This window comes from Lontra canadensis, unplaced genomic scaffold, assembly GCF_010015895.1.
Source record: "Lontra canadensis isolate GAN:19392208 unplaced genomic scaffold, GSC_riverotter_1.0 scaffold837, whole genome shotgun sequence".
Lineage (NCBI taxonomy): Eukaryota > Metazoa > Chordata > Mammalia > Carnivora > Mustelidae > Lontra > Lontra canadensis.
This window is the reverse complement of record NW_022631821.1, coordinates 809-15349: the sequence shown is the minus strand read 5'-3', so window position 1 is coordinate 15349 and position 14541 is coordinate 809. Positions and strand designations below refer to the sequence as shown.

At 53.9% G+C, this 14541-nt stretch overlaps 1 protein-coding gene across 1 annotated transcript; it reads left to right on the top strand.

Annotated features, from left to right (window-relative positions):
- Positions 1-415: 415 nt before the first annotated feature.
- Positions 416-13643, top strand: LOC116863282 (paired box protein Pax-6-like). Its single transcript, XM_032850782.1, has 9 exons — positions 416-562; positions 1715-1898; positions 5780-5856; positions 6258-6318; positions 9891-10021; positions 10837-10878; positions 10973-11188; positions 11937-12102; positions 13453-13643. The coding sequence occupies exons 4-9, from the start codon at positions 6309-6311 to the stop codon at positions 13641-13643; spliced, it is 756 nt and encodes a 251-aa protein (XP_032706673.1). The 5' UTR covers positions 416-562; positions 1715-1898; positions 5780-5856; positions 6258-6308.
- Positions 13644-14541: the final 898 nt, after the last annotated feature.

The following is a 14541-nucleotide window of genomic DNA, read 5'->3' as shown; positions in this document are numbered from 1 at the left end:
ATCCCCATTCTCCCTTGCTGGGTCCTGGGGTGTGTCCCCCATCCCAAACCTTCCACCTCCCCTGCGACTGGCCCGCAAGCTCCGAGATAACTCCAGACTTCGCAGGACTAGACAGCCGCTCCCTCCCCTGTCACCTTAACTGCGTGCGCCAAGGGGTGCCTTTGGAGTGTACTGAGGTGTGTCCTAATCGTCCGGCATTCAACAAATGGACTTCTGGTGTGTGGTCAAAAGAGAAAAGCCATTTGCTTACTTTCCTCCCCGTTTTCTGGCAACAGCCGAAGGGGAGCTACCTCCCAGGACTGAGCAGACCCTGGAGAAGGAATTGCTGTGTGGAGCCCCACGCATTGCACACAGATAACCAGTGGAACACATCGACACACGCTGACACACGGACATCGCTGGCGAGGACACACACACGACTCTTCGCCAGCGTTGGTCATCTTCCTCCACCCCAGGCCTCCACTACCCCTCCTCTCCTTTCATCTCCCCCTCGAGTCCCCTCCTCTCAGGCTCCTGGAAAAGCAGCCGCACTTAGTCAACAAATGGCACGTGGGAGAAGTTGGTGAGTGTTTGGTAAGGACTCTTCAGGGCTTTTCACAAGAACCCTCTGTACACAAAGTAAGTGGCGTGTTTGCTCGGGCCTCTCCAGCCCCGGCTGTGCCTCCGCTCCGCTGCGCACTGCGGCTTCCGAAAGGAGAAAGGACCGAAGAAAGGGCCGGGGGAGCAAGAGTGGGGGAATGGGCAGGCCCAGAGGCCTGGACTAGGGAGGCCGCCGGGCCTCGCCGAGTTCCCAGCCAGGCGGCCTCGTCTCGGCCTAGGCTTCGTCTCGGCCTCCGCCGGAGTGTTGCTGCCGGGACCCAGTGTCGTTCACGCCCCTTTTCTCTTCTTCTTCCCTGCGGCCAGGTGGGCTGAGGCGCGGCCGCTGCGGTGCTCCGCGTCCCAGCGCCCAGGCGGGGACGAGGTAGGGCGGGAGGGGAGGGCGGGGGCGGGGCGGCAGGCCACGCTGAGCTGGAGTTGGCAAGAAAGGGCTGCGAGAAGCTGCAGAAACTTGCTCCCTCCACGAGCTGGGAGTCCCGCGCCCAGCTGAGGGGGGAGTTGCGGTGCCCGCCGCCCAGCGGCCTTCACTCGACCCCTCAAGTTCGTGGCCACAGTGCGGGCAGCGCTGACTCCCGGAGTGCTCGGAGCGTAGAGATGTCGGCGAGCGCCAGCTCCAGAGCCCGGGCTCGGGGGCCCAGCGCCGGGGAGAGAAGCCGGGACCCACCATCGAGCCGAAAACAAGTGTATTCATATTCAAACAAACGGACCAATTGCACCAGGCGGGGAGAGGGAGCATCCAATCGGCTGGCGCGAGGCCCCGGCGCTGCTTTGCATAAAGCAATATTTTGTGTGGGAGCGAGCGGTGCATTTGCATGTTGCGGAGTGATTAGTGGGTTTGAAAAGCGAACCGTGGCTCGGCCTCATTTCCCGCTCTGGTTCAGGCGCAGGAGGAAGTGTTTTGCTGGAGGATGATGACAGAGGTCAGGCTTCGCTAATGGGCCAGTGAGGAGCGGTGGAGGCGAGGCCGGGCGCCGGCACACACACATTAACACACTTGAGCCATCACCAATCAGCATAGGTGTGCTGGCTGCAGCCACTTCCCTCACCCACACTCTTTATCTCTCACTCTCCAGCCGCTGACAGCCCATTTTATTGTCAATCTCTGTCTCCTTCCCAGGGATCTGAGAATTGCTCTCACACACCAAACCAGCAGCGTCCGTGGAGAAAACTCTCACCAGCAACTCCTTTAAAACACCGTCATTGCAAACCATTGTGGTCTTTAAGCAACAACAGCAGCAAGCAAAACCCAACCAACCAAAACTCTTGACAGGAGCTTTGACGAGAGAGGATGCCTCATAAAGGTGAGTCCGCTTCTTTCTTCTTGCTTCATTTTTATTGCAATATTCAGGCAGGTCTCCCCTTTTCCTCCCTCCTTCCTTCCTTCCTCCCTCTGGCCGGTCCCCTCCCCCACTGCTACGCCGGGAGAGTTGGGCCGGAGAAGTTTCCACGCAGGAGCCCAAACTTTCTACTTCCAGCGAAAGCCCGCGTCGGAGGGCGACAGCCGGCCAGCGGGAGCGGCGCAGGGCTCGGGGCAGGCGGCCGGCTCAGTCCCAGCGCCGGCACGAGCTAGGCTCGCTGGAAGAACCGAGGTTCCGGGCGCAGCAGCAGCCGCGGCTCCCGACCCCAACGTCGCCAAATGCCCCCGGCCGGCGGCAGAGGACGAAGAGGCTCTGCGGTGCCCCAGGCCCGGGAACGGCTTTCGGAGACCCGGCTCCGCCGGCCGCTTTGTCCCGCCGAGGGCCCAGCGAGCGCGCACAGAGCGAGCGTGCGGAGGGAGCGCCAAGGAGCCAGCTCGCCGCGCCGCCTCCCGCCCGCCCTCCGGCTTTGTGCGGCGCTCGGCTCGGGCACCGAAGAGTCGGCGGGCACTCGAGCGCCGAGGGGTACCGCGCCCGCCGGCAGCCGGAGCAGAGTCAGTCGGCAAAGGCAGCCACACGTTGGAGGCAGAGAGAAAGAGCGAGTGAGCGTGAGCCGGGAAGGAAGCCACCAGGCCAAGGCGGGCGAACGCGCGCTCCGAGGGAGCTCAGAGCCGAGCGGGAGGATTGTCAGCTTCCATCAAGCCCCCAGGCTCTTGCCCCCAAGTTGAGCGTAGAGCTCGGAACTTGAAAACTCTCTGCTCCCCAGGCTTTCCCCAACCGTCGCCCTCGCCCTGCGAAAGCTGGGGTCTTCCCTATCCTCCAGCTCCCAGCTCTCGGTGGGTATTTTTCCTTGTCTTCCTCTGACAAAGCTGCACCCAGTGTTGCCATTTCAACAAGTTTCGAGGTGGAAAGGTGGATTGCCTTTTAAAAAAAAAAAAATTCCAGATCTCCTGATTTTTTTGTGAGGCCTCAAAAAAAAAAAAAAATCAATATGAAAGCATTGGCTTTTCCCTTCGTCTGATCACATCCTCTCCCAGCTAATTAGTCTGAGTAATTTGAGAGCTTTTCGATTCTAAGACCCCAGGAGGAAAAGTGTCTTTTCAAAGTTCATAAAGTTGTTGCCTCTTTCCTTGTTCAGATTTTCTCAGTCTCCCTGGATCATAATAGCCCTGAATTTTAGCAAGTGTAATTGGGGGGGAAATGGAGTTGAATTTCAAGTGGAAATGCTTTCTTTTTCGAGTGCTTAAACCCGGCCCTCCAGTCATGAGTGATTTCTAGAAAGTTTAAAAACAAAGTGAACGTGGTTTCTTTTTTCCCCCCTCATACTCTCTAAAGCTTCCTAAGCCATTTTGGATCTTTAACTCGAACTTGGGAAGGTTTGAGGAGGGGATAGGAGCAGAAAATGAAATGAAAAGCAAAGAGCTTGAAACCCTGGTGAGTTTACCAAGGAGAAATAGTAGTTGTTGCCGCTGACATTATATTTTTTATAGCCGGCGACCTTTGCAAACGTCTGAAGGCAATTTGATAAGTTGTTATCTTATTTGGCCCTAGAGAGTGAAACTTTGTCATCTTAATTGCTAATTACTCTTTGGCTGGGGGCCGGTAGGGCCCAAAGTGAGCTCTTCCCTTCACCCCAGCGAAAGAGTTTGGGATGGATTTTGAGAATTCAGTTATTTAAACCACTGCATTTGAAAGCAGAGGCTTGAGTCCGGGATGGGGGTAGTAGCATAGAGGACCAAGGCCCCATTGGAGTCCGAGGTGTCTGGAGATTCTTTCTTTCCCCGGAGTGAGTCTCTGACTGGACTAGGGCTGTAGAAAGCCCTGGGCTGAGCTAGGCTGGGGGTAGGCTCTTGTTGCAACTGGGGGCTTCTAGCCTCCCTACCCACGACTGCTTCCGGGTGTCTGTGTGGCCAGCTTCCCGGGTTGCTTTTGCTCTAAGTGTTAACGATTACTTAACTAATTAAATAGCTTTTTTAGCTGAGATGGAGGTGGGAATGGAGCAGAACTGGAACACGAAATGTTTCCACCTTCCCAGTTGCTTCAAAATTAATCGGCTGGGCCTCTTTGGAATCAGCTAGTGAATTTGTTTTTTTTTTTTAATGGCTTGAAAAAAGTCTGGGCCAGGATGGGGGCATTCAGTTGTGGTTGAGTACAGTGTGGGTCACAGAGTGGAGTTCAGGAAGTTTTACCCCTTCTAGGAGAATTCCACTTCCCCTTACCCTGGCTGCGGCTACTTTGCAGTTTCAGAATCTCACTTTGAGCTGGGGGAGGCACATTCTTCAAGAAGTTGGGGTTTCTGCCCCTCCTGGATCTGACTGTGGTTGTGGGGACTGAGAGACAGGATAAACCTAGCTAGAGGTAACTAGGTAGCCCTCTGCTGTCTCCAATATTTACCAGGCCACATTTGAAAGCTGGGAAAATTCCTCCTCTTAAGTTTATTTTTATGGATTTAAGCTGCCTCCCAGCTAGTTAATAAATTGGACCATGAATGGCCTTGAAGAGGAAAAATGTGCTTCTTGGAATTCTTTGCTTGTAGTCAGGCAAGATTAATAATCACAATAAGCAAAACAGAAAGAAAAGAATGAATATTTTAGTTTTTTAAATGGAGAAATAATGCTGTGACTATTTAATTATTTTACCTCTCTCTTTCTCTCTCTCTCTCTCTCTCTCTCTCTCTCTCTCTCTCTTTTTGCAAACCTTTTGAATAGGTTCTTTATTGTAACTCTCTCTTCCCAATTGAGCTCCCCACGGTGCCGTTGTATCTTTTTACAGCCCCTAACAACTCACACCAGTAACACAATTACCTCCAGATATTTATAACAAGAAATTACTTTTCTATTCTCCCCCCACCTTCTTTTTAGGGCAAAGCAGGGAGGGGGTGGTGGAGGGCGAACCTTGGGGGACCCGAGCTGGGTCAGGACTTACAAAGCTAGAAGTGTCTCTCTGTTCCCTTTGTGAGTTGGTGGGTTGTTGGTACATTTGGTTGGAAGCTGTGTTGCTGGTTAGGGAGACTCGGTTTTGCTCTTTGGGTTTGGGGAGAGCTGGAGAATAGAAGCCATTGTTTGCTGTCTGTAGGCTTTGTCGACCACGCTCACCCCCTCCTGTTCGTACTTTTTAAAGCAGTGAGGCGAGGTAGACAGCGTGTGTCACAGTACAGTAAAAGGGGGGAAGATCTAAACACCAAAAGAGAAGTTAATCACAATAAGTGAGGTTTGGAGGGTGGGGGAGTTGGGCTCGATACTTTCAAAGTCCTGGAAAGGCTGGGAGGTGGGTGGAGTGGGGGCCTGGCTGGAAAGCTTTGAGGGAGACAGTGGAAGATGAAGGGATAACCAGAGAGTTGGGTGCTGGGGGCCTTGGGGGAATCCGGGTGGTGAAATTCCTTAAGGAAGGAGTATGGGCTCTGCAGTCCTTCTGATCAGCCCCAGCCTGTACCCTCAGGCACCCTGAAGTCTAGAGATCCTCCTCCCCTCACCTCTAAACTTCAGGTATTAGTCTCTGGCTTCTGTTCCTAACACCACCGTGTCTCTTGCTCTCCCCTTTCCCTTTAACTGGTTCTTGATATTTTGCAAAATGGTTCCCTGACTTGTCAGATGCTCCAGTTCTTCCAAGTCAGACCAGAGTAGCCACTTTTAAAAGGTGGGGACTGCTGCAAGAGAGGCAGCTGGAAATATGGTTGTAACTCTGGGATTTAGGGTTTTATGGTATTTAATCCCTAGATGCATGTTTTGTTTTGTTTTGTTTTTCTGAGAGTGTGGCTCTGAGAGCCCATGGGCCTATGCTTTTGAGCCAAGTTTGACATACCTTTCTCTCCTTTTGTTTTGTTTTAGGGGGAAGACTTTAACTAGGGGTGCGCAGATGTGTGAGACCTTTTATTGTAAGAGCGGACAGACATCCCAGATTTCAGGCAAGTTCTGCGGTGGCTGCTTTGGGCTCCAAAACCCGAGTCAGAATACTTCTTCATTGTTGTTCACATGGAAGAAGAAAAAAAAAAATCAAAATTGGGTCATTTCTCCCGCAGTGCCTTTGAATCCCTGATTTCTCCTGATTAAAGAGAGTGAACTTCTAAGAGGTTTAGGGAAAACAGGTTGGGAATATTGGAGTATTTTATTTGTAGTCCAAAGGGTAGATTTTACATGCACTGTAGGGCAGAGAGGGTTGCCCCCCCCCACCAGTGGCCCCAAGTATTTGAGTGCATCATTTCCTCAAGAAGGGGCCTTCTCCTGTTCAGGCTCCAGGTCATCCTCTGTTGGGAGTTAGGCTTACCTGGCGTGGGCCCAGGATTAACACCTATATTCTTGCTAACAGAGCCCCATATTCGAACCCCGTGGGATCCCGCGGCCCCCAGCGAGCACCAGCATGCAGAACAGTAAGTGCCTCTGGTCTTTCTCAGACTTTGGGCTGGGGACACTGGGACCAGCGGGTCAGGGGAGGGCGCAGAAGTTCTCGGTGTCCACGCTGGCCAGGCCGTCTGGCACAAGGGAAGAGGCCCAGGGACCTGAGGCAGCTGTGACCCCCTTCGCTATCCGCAACCCGAGAGGGGAGGACGTTTGCTCTGCTGTTCTCGCTCCTGGAAGAACAAGGGCTGGGCCCTTCAGAATAGCCCGCTAGAGTTTGCGAAGCTAAGGTATAGAAACCCCATCCCCCCCAAATCCTGTAACTCACACCCCCTCCCCGCCCCTGCCCGGGCTCTGACCCCAGAGAGAGAGGCTGGGCTGAACAGGGCGGGGCGGAGGCTTCTCCTAGTTGTGCCAGAAGGAGGCCCCTTTGGGTTTAGCTAAGACTGAATGTCTCCTCCATGGGGCGGGCGGGGGCGGGGGGGGGGGCAGACGATGACTCCCCTCCCCCAGTCATTCTCAGGACAGCTCCTCCCCTCCCCACCCCAGCTTTGGGCCTAGAAGGCAAAAGGAGTGGGACACCCTGGCCTGCAATGGTGGGGGGTGGTGGTAAACTGGAACCCTGGGGTTGTTACTGGCCAGAGTAGGTTTACTGGGTCTGGAAAGAGAGCGAGTGTCGATCCTTGGGGCTGGAGAAGCCCTGCCCTGGTAGCTATGCGGGTTGCTCTGATCGGTCCAGGCCCGCAGTGCCTTTGAATCCCTGGCTCCAGTGCCTGCCATCCTCTCTGTGCCCAGGCCCCTTGGGCCCCAGCCCACCTTCCTGCTTAGTCCGTGAGTGCTGGTATGTAGCAGGCTAGTCTGGAGCTGGGGCCTGGGAGCCTGGAGACCCAGTGAAACTAGGCCTTGGTTGTGAGGTGCAGAGTCTGGAGGCGGTGTGATGGTTCAGCTGTGTTAGGAGTGCCGAAAGGGCTGTCTTCTAGCCACCTTCCCTTGCCGAACTGCAGAATTCGGAGGGTCTCCAATGCCCGATCCATTGGTCCTGGAAGCGCTAGCCGCCCCAGGTGCTTCCGGGGCTGGTGGGCTCGAAGCGCGCGAGGTGGCGAGCTTTAAGGCGGGTTAGCTGTGCAGAACCTGCCAGGCCCGGAGGGAACCTCTCTGGCGAGGAGGGGCTTCTGCCCACCTCTCCTGGCTGCTAGGTTCTGCCCCGGCAGCTCAGGCTCCCCGGCCATAGGCTCTCCGGCAGGTCCCGGCCGGGGGCGCGCAGCGCTGAGCGTTTGCCGCTGCGGCCTGGCTGGCAGGCCCCAAGGGGCGCGAGGTCGCGGGCCGGCCTGCAGGGCTTTGTGCCGCTCGCTCCCGGGTGTGCGCGAGGCGCAGAGCATCCAAATTGACACCATATGTTTTCCTATTAGATGCTTCGCGGTCGAATTCTAGGCGCATAATCATCGCCACTGGGCGAGAGCGCCAGCCGTCCCTAGGGAAGGGACACAATGATTGAGGCTTAACCTCTGCAGGGGAACTTAGAGCGGTGCTTCCTCGCTGCCTTTTCGATGCTGGCAACCTGGCCCTGGCGTGTCCCGGGCGAGCACCCGCGGAAGGCCGCTGCGGAGGTGGCGGGCACGTTATTTTTGCAACTGGGGGAGAAGGAGGGAAGTCAAGGATTAGTCGGCCTCACACACCTTGGCATTCATGGGTTGGGAATTGCCCAGGCTGCGTGAAGTTTGGAAAGTCTTTCTCGGTCTCTCTCTGGGGCAGCCTTTCTCTTTCCCGGAAGGCTCCCTTTGCCCAAAGGGAAGGCTCCGCTGCTGGAGCAGTAGCTAGGTCTTGTGAGGCAAAGGAAGGCAATAAAGGGGACTTAGCAGAAACCGGAAGCGGAGACTAGGCCTCGCTCTGTTGGAGAGTGGTGTCCCCGAGATGTCCCCTCTCGCGCTGGGCCCGGCCGGAGCCCAGATCCCCCAAACGCCTGTCACATCTCATCGAGTTGAGGCTCTGCCCCCGCCCACGACGGTGAGGGCCCCCCTCCGCCCCAAGCCTTCGGCTACCCTGAAAACGCGGCTCCCCTCGAAGGGGAAACGAGTGCAGTTCAATCTCGTCTGAGTGATCTACAAATAGGGACGGAAAGGGTCGTTTTATCACGGTCCCGTTTGTCGTGACGATGCAATTTCCCGGAGCGGAGCAGTGTCACAAAGTGACAAGGCTGCCACAAGCGCCCCGACTGATCTTTTCAATTAGCCTTCCATGCATGATCCAGAGCGACTTCCGCCTATTTCCAGAAATTAAGCTCAAACTTGACGTGCAGCTAGTTTTATTTTAAAGACAAATGTCAGAGAGGCTCATCATATTTTCCCCCCTCTTCTATATTTGGAGCTTATTTATTGCTAAGAAGCTCAGGCTCCTGGAGTCAATTTATCAGAGGCTCCAAGGAGAAGAGAGAAGAGAGGAGAGAGAGCAGGAAGCGGAGCGGGGAGCCACGTCTTCTCCTGGAAGGGCTGCTCTCTAGAGTCGGGGCTGCAGGTTGGAGATTTTTAAGGAAGTGGAAATTGGCAATCAGCTTTATTTGTGTGCCTGTGGTTACTGGGGAGGGGGCTAGCGAGAGGTGCTAACTCCTTTTCTCTATTCTCTAAGATTAGACAATGGGGGTGAGGTTGGGAGAATAACAAGATAAAGGAGGGGGTAGAAGACACTGTGGTGTGCTCCTTTCTTGTTCTTTTTGCTTTTTGCTAATATCTGGGCTTGGCTGTGTGGAAGGCTGAGTTGAGCAGCGGAAGTAAAGCGAGCTGTGGCCGGTGCGGATGGGCTCCAGGCTCTCGGCCCCAGTGCTGTAAGCCAAACTACTCTATGTTTGGAGCCGAACTGGGGCTCTGTACTGGATCCGCAGGTTGGGGTTCACCAGCCGCACATTTGCTCTTCTGGTTCTTCTCTACACCCTTCCCATCTCTTCACATATATACGTAAAGTAATGTAATATATAAACGTGTAATTTTTTTTCAACGCTGGTGATTGTGGCTTCGCCAAAGTTTGGAGTGTGACAGCCAACGTTTCTGGACTCTGGAGTCCAAGGGAACGTGAAGAGCTGTAGGATTTGCTATCACAGTTCCAACAAAGCAGAGACCTTGGAGACTGAGTGTGGGTTCTGCAGAACCCACGTTTTGCCGTGACATTCAGAGGCGATCTTTGGGAGGATATTTTTTGAAAGATTGTTTGCACCTTGTGGGCTCAGAGGCTGGCTGGGCTGTTTATGGAGAGGACAAGTGGGTTGGGGCCCGGCAAGAGTGACAGTAGGAATGAGGTGTGTGTGTTCTTACTCATTGGCATGTGTCTGTACAGTGCTTCTGCAGTCCGGTGGGCAGGAGCATGGCTGTGTTGGGCTGGGCTGCCTGATGCCCTGCGTGGTTGCGTGGTCCCGTGGCGTTTTTGATCGATAGCAGGAAACCGATTGCTGAGGTTGGCATGGGCTGGCAGGGAGCTGAGGATGCATTGTGGTTGTCTTCTCTTCCTCTTCCTCTTCTCCTTCCTCTTCCTCCTCCTCTTTCTCTTTACTCCTCTTCCTCTCCTCTCCTCCTTGCTCTGCTCTGCTCTCCTCTCCTCTCCTTTCCCTTTTCCTTAGGTCACAGCGGAGTGAATCAGCTCGGTGGTGTCTTTGTCAACGGGCGGCCACTGCCGGACTCCACCCGGCAGAAGATCGTAGAGCTAGCTCACAGCGGGGCCCGGCCGTGCGACATTTCCCGAATTCTGCAGGTGATCCTCCCGGCGCCGCCCCACTCGCCGCCCCCGCGGCCCTCCACTCTCAAGGCCCTCTCTTCATTTCTTGCTGTAAACGCTGCTAATTACAGACCCCCCTCACCCACCCCCCCCCCGTCCCTACCCCACTCCCCTGCCATCCCTGCTTTCCCCTTTCCTTCCAACATCCTTCCCTATCTCTTTCAACCTGGGTCAGTCACATAAGATAACTCATCTGCTTAAGGAAAAAAAAAAAATATGTGTGTGAATTAAAAAAAAAACAAAAGAAAACCCCAAGCACCCTTCTCATTTCATTTGGTGAAAACATTAATTGTGGTAATAGTTTATGAACTATAATGAGCTGAGTTGTATAAACCAGCATAATTTCATTCCCTTCTCCCTCATCCCATGCTCACCTCAGATTTTGAGATACTTGTTTGCATTCTTCATATTCGTGAAGAATATATATTGATTTTAAAAGGCAAATGCTATTTACCTCCCTACCTAACTCACGTTTACTCAACTGGGCATATTTTTTAAAAGGAAAATACGTACAATTTTAGTTTATTTTCCTCCTTTGCTCATTAAAACATAACACCACTTTAAGCAAGGTCAGCACAAAAAAATTAATCTGACTTCGTTTTGATGCATCTTGAGGCAATGTTTAAGAAAACAGTTTTTTTAAAAAAACTTTTAAATTAGTATTTTTTTAGGTCAGACTGTTTGAAAGTATCATCATATTTGTAGTTTTTAGGGCTACAAATGTAATTTTAAGAAAAAAAGCTCTCTACAGTAAGTTCTCATACCATTGAAGGTATATTTTTGTGTTATAGACCCATGCAGATGCAAAAGTCCAAGTGCTGGACAATCAAAACGTAAGCTTGTCATTGTTTAATGCATACTTAAACAATTTTATTTTTGTCTTGAAATTATTAATAATGTGGTTTTCTGTCCACTTCCCCTATGCAGGTGTCCAACGGATGTGTGAGTAAAATTCTGGGCAGGTATTACGAGACTGGCTCCATCAGACCCAGGGCAATCGGTGGTAGTAAACCGAGAGTAGCGACTCCAGAAGTTGTAAGCAAAATAGCCCAGTATAAGCGGGAGTGCCCGTCCATCTTTGCTTGGGAAATCCGAGACAGATTACTGTCCGAGGGGGTCTGTACCAACGATAACATACCAAGTGTAAGTTCACCGAGATCATTCCCCCTCCCTGCCCTAAGCCCCATGCTCTTTCCTCTCTACCATCCCCTCTCTTCACCTGCCTACCCTCCTCCTCCTTGCCAGTGCCATTCTGCCTCTGTCCCCTCCCTGCTCCACCTTTGTCACCTCTGTATCTGGGGGTGTTGAGAGGAGGACACTGACCTTTTTTTTGATCTTCTGGAAAATGGGAGTCAAGTGCGGGGAGTTTTTCACCTTATTTGCATGCTGCAAAGTAGAGGGTGGAGGCACCCAGGGAAAGGCACTTGAATCAAGAAGGAAAATGAAAATGAAAACCAAATTCTAACCTCCTCTAACTCAGACTGCCTGAACCTTCCTTCAGGTGTCAGACATCCACTTCTGCCCTAATAGGAGATGGAGTGAAAGGGAGCTCTAAGCCAAGTCATAACCTTTTTGGAGGAAGTCTTTTAACAAAGATTAGGTCAGCATAGACATCCAGCAGTAGTGAAGGAAATGCCCTCTCCATCCCGCATTCTCTGCCCAACTCAATTTCGACGCCCCAAGTGATGGCTGTCATTCTGTCTAAAATGTCTCTGCAAATCCACCCACTGTCCCAGGATGGCTTGGAGTTTGTTTGTTTGGTTGTATTTTTTTAAAAAACATGTTAAGTGTCGTTCTTTAAGAGAGTGGGTGTGCTGAGATGGGGACTGAAGATAGGACAACTGTCTTTGGGAGACGTTACCATTTGGTTTGATTTTGGTTTGATTTGCAGGTGTCATCAATAAACAGAGTTCTTCGCAACCTGGCTAGCGAAAAGCAACAGATGGGCGCAGACGGCATGTATGACAAACTAAGGATGTTGAACGGGCAGACCGGAAGCTGGGGCACCCGCCCGGGTTGGTATCCGGGGACTTCGGTGCCAGGGCAACCTACGCAAGGTAAAAACCTGAGCACCCACCCTCAAAACTCTCCATATAGGCAGCCCCTTTGCCCATCTTCTCTCCCAACTTCTCCCCTCTTCTCACTTCTGTGCTCGAAGAATGTAGTGGAGAGACTCTTTAAAGGCTTGGGACACACCGACTTGCCTTGTAAAAGGGTAGTGTTTGTTGAACTATCTCATTAGCCTTTCAAATTTGAGGGTCGTGGGTGTCAGGAGTAGTAAGAATGCGGCTGGTCCGTGTGCGCGTGTATGTTGTGGGCAAGAATATGTGCGTGTGCAAGAGTTAGCTGTGTGGTGCCCTATTCAAATTTGCCATTAAAATGCACGGAGAGCCCCCTTGCTGTAGAAGTGTGACAAGTTAACACACTGACAGACTGCGAGGTAAACATAGTTGTATCGTTTTGCTTTTTGCCATAATTGACAAATTATGTGACTATGAGTAGGGTGCCTATGAAAGGGCAGAGCAGCGAGATGCAGGGCGGAGTACAGGATAGGGCATTGGAAGTGTTGGGATCCCAACTCACACAACCCCATCATCTCTGGTGGGATTCCCTCCACTTCTCTGGGACCCCAGTTCTCACCCTCTGTGGGTGGCAACTGCCTGGAAGGGTGGGGTGAGGATACTTGTGAGCCGGCTTGCAGGGTGTCCCAGGCTGCTGGCTGGAGAGAGTGGGATGAAGGTGGCTGGAAGGAGAGAAGGAATCTGGACTGTCGCACGATCTTTGAGAAGGAATGGAGGAAGAGGACCAGATGGGGGTGGGGTGGGGCCGGTTGGATTTCCCCTCCCCTACACACCCCGAGGTAGCTTGGTCAAGAATAGGAAACAGTTTACTCCGAAGATTAATCGGTATTTGTTGTTCTTGTGACAAGGAGATAATATGCGGGATAATGGGACGTGGCGTCTCACTCCCCGGAGCACGACGAAGCCTGGGGGCTCCGGGCTGGGGGCGGCGGCGCAGGGACGCTGCCGGGGAAGCCCGCGAGTCAGTGCGCTCCCGGACCGGCTCCGGGTGCCCCGCTCCTCCACGGAGCCGGGCTAGAGAAGGGAAAATCGGTAACAGTATGCGAAATATCTGGTACAAAGGATGCTTCTGTCACTCGCAAGAATTTGTTATGGGAACAATCCTGTCGCTCTGTAATTGCTCATTAGAGAACGTTTTGTTTCTCATTAAGGCGACATGAATAAGCGTCTAGTTGAAGGAGACAGCTGTAGAAATGTTCCACAAGAGACCTCTGGACACGATTCGGCACCAATTGCCAATTAGACATGTCAGTTTTAAGAGCAGAAAACAATATAGGACGGACACTGGGAAGATAGGGAGCAAAGCGCTCGCTCTGTGTTTCCCAGAGCGGCCGCTGGGCCGGCGGAGGCCTCCTGATGCGCTGGGCCGGGGCTCCCCTGGGCGACCCCGCTGGCCAGCTAGTCCGATCCCGCCCCGACCCCGCGGCCTCCCGGGGTGCGGCGGGCACAACCGAGGAGGCGCCGTCTCAGCTCCGCCGCGGGCCCAGGCCCAGGGCACCTCTGATGACAGGGAGTGACGGGGCTGAGCGTAGACCACCACACCCTCACCTGACCTTGGAAACGGTTGGATTCCCACGGGCGCACACGGGACACACCCGAGAGACACCTGAACTTGGCACTCCCCAGCGCCCGCCCCCCAGCCCCCAGCGACCAGAGGTCCTTGGGGCCCCTCCCCCGCTGAGTCGGGCGGCCAGGGTCGGTCCGAGAACTCCTGGGGAGAGCGCGGGGCGCAGTGGCTGGGTCTGGGAAGGCTGAGCCCAGAGCCTCCACCCCCCCATCCTACCCCCCCACCCCCGGTGCCAGGGTTCTCGTCAGCTTGGGGCCTACGGGACGTCCACCCTCCTGCTTCCCGAGTCCGGACGGAAGCCCAGGGCAGCACTTTTCTGCCAGCCCCTCTGTTTTCCACCAGAGGTGGCGCCCGATTAGGGCAGCTTTTCGTCCCGGGAGGCTTGAGGGCGGGAAGCGAGAGCCTCACGCAAGGACCCTGTGGCGATGGTTGCGGCGGGAGGTGGCGCTCATTCAGGAGCTTTTAACTTTTAGGCGCCGAATTGCTGGAGGATTATGACTCACCGACTGCCAGTTCCCTCTCGGCCCCCGCAAGAAACCCACTCGGAGGCAGCGACCGCGGGCGCCGGCCGCCGCCCCCGCTGCGGGGGTCCGGGGCGCGGGGACGCGGGGTGCGGGTGACCGGCTTCGGCCGACGCGCCCCGGGAATCCTCAGACCTTCCGGGGCTAAGAAGCCCCCCCCACCTCCTTCGCCCCCTCTCCCGGCCCGGGAAGCCGTTTTGGGGTTTTAAAGAGTCCATTACTCCGAAAGCATAAGGCGAGGTTAGGTCTCAGAGGGAGACAAATATGGTTTCCATCTGATCAACGCCATGCGGCGGTGAATAAAATCGCGACGACGTGGGCTGACAA

Coding starts and splice junctions, on each gene's coding strand:
- LOC116863282 (XM_032850782.1), top strand. Junction 11,189..11,936: donor CCAACGATAACATACCAAGT/GTAAGTTCACCG, acceptor TTTGATTTGCAG/GTGTCATCAATAAACAGAGT. Junction 12,103..13,452: donor GCCAGGGCAACCTACGCAAG/GTAAAAACCTGA, acceptor TGTGTTTCCCAG/AGCGGCCGCTGGGCCGGCGG.